This window comes from Volvox carteri (genome assembly GCF_000143455.1).
Source record: "Volvox carteri f. nagariensis unplaced genomic scaffold VOLCAscaffold_647, whole genome shotgun sequence".
In the NCBI taxonomy this organism is placed as follows: Eukaryota; Viridiplantae; Chlorophyta; class Chlorophyceae; order Chlamydomonadales; family Volvocaceae; genus Volvox; species Volvox carteri.
The window spans coordinates 1-1168 of NW_003308150.1; the positions used below are offsets into that span (position 1 = coordinate 1).

A 1168-nucleotide genomic window follows, 5' to 3' on the forward strand; every position below is an offset into this window, starting at 1 on the left:
TCCCACACACGTACATACATACATACATACTACACGACCTTCTCCTCACTTCCAATACCGCTACCGCTGCTAGCTCCGACGCGGCTGCCGGCGCGCTCCTATCAGTGAGCGGTGCTACTGACCCTGAAGCCACGTAAGAACTGTCCAGCAAGCTCGTGGGGTCCGCGCCCGTGAGGTCGCAGGAGGTCCTCATTATCGTGTGCCGTGTAGCGGCACCCTCGGTTGGCCAACCTCTTGGCAATCTCCTTCTATACACACTCGCATCTAAGGGTGCTTCCCCCTACAAGCCTCTACACCTGCCTACAAACGCAACCCCCGTTCTCACACATCTGCCAAAACCCGAATCGCCCATCTAGGTTATCGTGTATCACTTCCTATTCCTTCCCATTCCGGGCCGGCATTTACACGGCAGTTGCTGCCATCACAGTCCCCGACGAAGACGCCGGGGCAGTCAACGCCGGCGACTCCCGCAGCGATGACAATGACGCCCTCTCGGAAGAGTTGTACGGAGGCAGCGCCAAGGGCGCGCCGCCATCTATCGCGTTCATGTACGACGCCACAGAGCAGTACGACGGTTGCACCGGCTCGTACCCCTCCGGCACGTTGCTGCTGCCGGGCAGCGCCAGTCGGAGGGGACCCAACCGCCAGTCCTTGCGCAACAATACATCGTTGTGCTGTGCGCGCCGGATCTCGTCGTGGCATGCCGACAGGAAACGGACGGCCATGCGTTCTGAAGTCGAATGCTCGTCAAACAGACGGGCGGCAAGGTCGCCGCGGCTGCGGCTGCGGGGACGAACACCAGAAAGAGAAACGGGGGTTAGGAGACCACACTGGGCGGCTTTTGCGAAGGAAAATCGTGTACACGAAACAAAGTGAGCTGGGGGCGACACACAAACCAAAGCATTAGGGAGAAAGAAAAACAGGTTTTGGAAAGGAGGGAAAAAACATATTCCAGCTTAACGAAATAGGACAATTTTACGGCGAATACTGCATGCACCGACCAAAATCCCACATCCGAAAATCGCCATCCCGCCCAACTCATCCCAATCCCATCCCAACCCGCCCCGTATCAACCCAAGCTCGCACCTGATGCGTCGGCCGCTGCCGCCACCGCCCCACTCAGAGTCATCGGGTCTGCCATAGCGCCCTCTCCCGCCTCCGCCTCCGC

General features: G+C 58.9%; 1 protein-coding gene across 1 annotated transcript in view; it reads left to right on the top strand.

Annotated features, from left to right (window-relative positions):
* Positions 1-356: 356 nt before the first annotated feature.
* VOLCADRAFT_101297 (uncharacterized protein) overlaps positions 357-1168 on the top strand; it is a gene marked incomplete at both ends in the record, with an annotated part of 5914 nt that continues 5102 nt past the window's right edge. The window contains one exon of the mRNA XM_002959732.1: positions 357-676. Coding sequence (XP_002959778.1) covers positions 358-676 — 319 coding nt within the window. The remainder of the gene's footprint in view (positions 677-1168) is intronic.